This window comes from Triticum urartu, chromosome 6, assembly GCF_003073215.2.
Source record: "Triticum urartu cultivar G1812 chromosome 6, Tu2.1, whole genome shotgun sequence".
Classification (NCBI taxonomy): Eukaryota; Viridiplantae; Streptophyta; class Magnoliopsida; order Poales; family Poaceae; genus Triticum; species Triticum urartu.
Genome location: NC_053027.1, coordinates 560,151,982 through 560,156,132, shown reverse-complemented (window position 1 = coordinate 560,156,132; position 4,151 = coordinate 560,151,982). Strand labels below are relative to the sequence as shown.

The following is a 4,151-nucleotide window of genomic DNA, read 5'->3' as shown; positions in this document are numbered from 1 at the left end:
CGGCCTGCGACTCCAACAAACCCCATGACTTTATCAAAGGGGACGGGGCATGGGCGTGGCTACAGCGAAGCCCACCCCCGCCCCTTACCAAGGGCAGGCATGGCCACAGCACGCCGTACCCCGGAAGATCTCCGTGCGGCGTGGCACTGTTGCCATGCCGGCCCTGACATCAGCATCACAGGGCCGAATCCTGCACCCACGACGGCTTGTCTGTACGGCCTAGAGGTAGCAGGCCCCACCAGTCAGTGAGACCTCGGGGACGGCAGGAGAACCACCAGTCGGACCCGTCGGGAGTCGGTCCAGGGAGGTCGGCCGAGCCCTCCCTCGGGGCCCACGCGCCATTAATCAAGATGTGATGGGGAGTGGCAACAGTGATCGCCCGCCAGGCGGCGGGGCTGTTGCCACGACCTCATGATCAAGCCTGCGTCATCAAAAGCACGGCTACAGTAATCAGCAGCCGGCAAGACCCGTCCGCGGCGGACGCGGCCTGTCGGCTCCGTACCAGACCAGCCGGCGGGGCCCTTCAGTCGGCGGGCCCCAGCGGTCGGTAGAGAAGACGAAGGCCAGAGGCACTGACGGCTGGGCCAGTGACCAGCCGAATTACTATTGTACCCCTGGGGGTAGGCCTATATAAACCCCCAAGGCACCCATGCAAAGGGTTGAAACCCATTAGTTCTAGACCAGATCATATAGAAGGGAGAGAGCTAGCCTTGCCCTCTCCTACCTCCAAAAAACAGCTCAAGAAGCAAACGTGTAAACACTCGGCCATAGTGATCATGCGAAGACCCCGCAAAGCAGCAGTAAGGGTATTATCTTCTCGGAGAGCCTCGAAGCTGGGTAAGATTCGCCGGCGTGCATGTCTTCACCTCATCTTGTTTCCAGGCACCGACGACGTTCTACTTGCCCCCACCATGATAAGCCATCCTTTGGCATATGTCGCACCAAACCCCCGACATGCAGCACATATTTGTGGAGTCAACAAGTAAAACACACTAGCAGTAATGACCCCAACCAGAGGCAACCATCCAACACAACATATTATTATAGCAGCGGTTCGTGTTCAAGAGTTTCTAGGCCAAACGAGTTCTATAGTCCCAGGGCGGAGGATAGATCTGCATTACAACTTCACACGACACAAACCGCTCCGCTTCGAGGCAGGGCGAGACACATAGCAGGATCCTCAGTGCTCCATGGCCAGCACGCACCGCAGGCAGCCGCCTTCGTGCAGCAGGTCGAACGCCTTGTTGATATCGGTAAGGTTCATGTTGTGGGTGATGTACTCGTCCACCTTGATTTCCTGTGGATGTGAATGATATGTGGTCAGGTTTTGTTTCAGTTGGAAAAACTCCTCTTAGCTTGCGGATTATTTCTGTCCGAGAGAGCATGATTGATACCTTGTTCATGTACTTCTCGACGAGCCATGGAACCTGGCTCCGACTCTTGAAGCCACCAAAAGCTGTTCCCTTCCAGACACGGCCAGTGACAAGCTGGAATGGCCGTGTGGCAATCTCCTGGCCAGATGCAGCTACACCAACGACAACGGAGGTACCCCAGCCCTACAGTTAAGAACAAAAATCAGTCAAGGCAAGATATTGTACTTTGGGGTGCTGAAAATCATGAAAGGGATCTGTAAGAGAGAATTTTGAAACAGTAAGAAACATATTTCCATATAAAAACAGGTATATAACATATTACAACACATTTAAACTCTTTTCCCTTTTGGCTCAAACATCTTTCATTTATTTAGAAACAGATATTTGATGATAGCTTAAGTCAGGACTCTAAACTGGCCTAGGTAAGGTATCCTACGAAGAGTTGTGAATAATATGTGAGATGAGTCCACGAAGTTCATGAACATGCCATATACATAAGCTGCAACTCCAGCTTACCTTGTGGCAGCATTCGAGTGCAGCCCTCATGATAGAAACATTTCCGATGCACTCAAAACTGTAATCCACACCACCATCTGTAAGGTCAACTAGGACCTGCTGGATTGGTTTGTCATGGTCTTTTGGGTTCACAAACTCTGTGACTCCAAAGTTCTTAGCTGCAAACAGCAAGTAAAGAAGATAGAATTACAAATAGAAACTTCATTGCTAAATATTAACAAGTAGCATCCAGTTTGCAATCTGATCCAGTAATATTGTGATCAATATTTAACAAGTACAGCACATCAAGTTTGCAAGGATACATTTGTAATACATACTAGCATACTACCACGAGAGAACAAAAGTAGACTCATGGTATATAGATCTGAATGAGCCTAGAAGCCAGTGTTATTCGTTAAGGAGCCCTGTGCGGCATAAAAAAGTCTAGGAAACTTCTGGTTTATATTAACTGAATTCTAGATATTATATATGGGATTTAACCCAAGCAACAACTATATTAAAGATTTCCGTTCGCCACACTAGTCGCAGAAGAACAGTTTCAGTTTCTATTCAAAGCAAGCAGAAGTTTTAAAAAGGCTTCCACAAACAGCATGCACAGCACAAGAAACTTTGGTCTTATAGCAGAGACACGAATGTGAATTACTCTCTTTCAGCAATTGAACAAAAAAGCATGCAGCTTAAGAGGAAAATTACGATACTATTAGTAGTTTCTAAGCCTTCAGGGGGCGGAATTTACAATGAAGGAAAGGACAGAAACTATAATCATACCAACATCAAACTTCTTGGCATCAATGTCAATGCCAATAATCCGAGAAGCACCAGCTGATTTTGCCCCCTCAGCAACCTAAATTGGAAGTTCAGGTGTCAAAGCTTAGTTTACACACTCAGGTATATAAGTATATCCAGATATATTTTACTTACTGCAAGTCCAACTGTGCCAAGCCCAAAAACAGCAACAACTGAACCTGCTTCAACCTTTGCAGTATTCCATACTGCTCCAAGACCTACATGATTGTAATTTGTAAGATATAAAGAAACTGAGACAATAACTAATTTTGGAAATTATCAAGAGGATAATGTCAAAGGTGCTACACATATTGTTGTCAGCACATAATAGGTGTAAACAACAGTATGGAATCAAGAATCATGTATCAACTCTCAGAAAAAAAGTTTACCAATAAAAGAGTGTGACGGCTAAAAATTTGTTTGAAAGCAGAAATTTGTTTAAAAGCATGTAAAATTACAGAAAAATCTTGTGTGACGGCTAAACTAGACTGCTGATGAATAAAACATCAGATCTGTACAAGGAAAGTGCGGTTAGAACCTACCAGTGGAAACACCACAGCCGAGCAGGCAGACCTTATCCAGGGGCGCCTGCGGGTTGATCTTCGCAACACTGACGTCATGCACAACAGTGTACTGACTGAACGTCGACGTCCCCATGAAATGGTAGATGGGCTTCCCATTCACCGAGAAGCGGCTCTTGCGGTCGCTCATCATGACCCCTACCCCTGTGGCGCCACGAACTTTGCCGCAGAGGTTGGTCTTCCCGCTGTTGCACATCTTGCAGTTCTTGCATTCCGCTTGGTAGCAAGGGATGACATGGTCCCCAGGCTGCACGTCGGTCACCCCTTCGCCAACGCTCTCAACGATTCTATCAGCAGCGACAGAAGTAAACTTATCAGTGCACAGTTATCTTGGCTATGCTTGATGATACATGAAATCTGACAAATTTATAGGCTTACCCAGCAGCCTCATGACCGAGAATGCAAGGAAAGAGACCCTCAGGATCCTGCATAGCAAATTAATAAAATCCTTTCATGACACGACTACAAATTCTAGTAAATCTCTACAGCATGCAGTAGGCTTTCAGGTTTGTACAAACATTTTCTTCTGTACACCAGGTCATGTCACTCTACAGCAATTCCCACACGTTGAGGAACGAATGACCCGTACAATGCTACACATAATTCAATCAATCCCCAATTATTCGGTCTCATTGCGACAATTCATAATAATAATCTAGAAGAAGGAAAAAAAGCAACAGCCTCAGTTGTCCCAGTCTAACTCGTCAAGACGCTACACAAGCGCACCCAGTGGACTAACACTGACGGGAGGAAAAATCCAAGTACCAGCACTGGATAAGTCGCTGGGGTTGGGGGCGGCGGTGACTACCAGCAGTGCCAGCGCTGGCGACGGGTCACCGGGAAACTGCGGCCAGCGAAACCTAGATTCGAGGAAGCGCAGAGCGAGGGAGGGGGG

At 47.3% G+C, this 4,151-nt stretch overlaps 1 protein-coding gene across 1 annotated transcript; it reads right to left on the bottom strand.

Moving 5' to 3' along the window:
• Positions 1 to 999: 999 nt before the first annotated feature.
• Positions 1,000 to 3,928, bottom strand: LOC125515405 (alcohol dehydrogenase class-3-like). Its single transcript, XM_048680872.1, has 7 exons — positions 3,635 to 3,928; positions 3,218 to 3,543; positions 2,811 to 2,893; positions 2,658 to 2,733; positions 1,890 to 2,047; positions 1,395 to 1,556; positions 1,000 to 1,297 (listed from the first exon to the last, which is right to left on the bottom strand). Exons 1-7 carry the CDS (start codon positions 3,685 to 3,687, stop codon positions 1,181 to 1,183), a joined length of 975 nt encoding a protein of 324 aa, XP_048536829.1. The 5' UTR covers positions 3,688 to 3,928; the 3' UTR covers positions 1,000 to 1,180.
• Positions 3,929 to 4,151: the final 223 nt, after the last annotated feature.

Bases quoted from the DNA above. Each gene is read 5' to 3' on its own strand.
- LOC125515405 (XM_048680872.1), bottom strand. From the start codon at position 3,687: ATGCAGGATCCTGAGGGTCTCTTTCCTTGCATTCTCGGTCATGAGGCT. The intron at 3,544-3,634 runs GTAAGCCTATAA...CGCTGCTGATAG, and splicing joins CTCGGTCATGAGGCTGCTGG to AATCGTTGAGAGCGTTGGCG. The intron at 1,298-1,394 runs GTATCAATCATG...TCACATCCACAG, and splicing joins TCGAGAAGTACATGAACAAG to GAAATCAAGGTGGACGAGTA.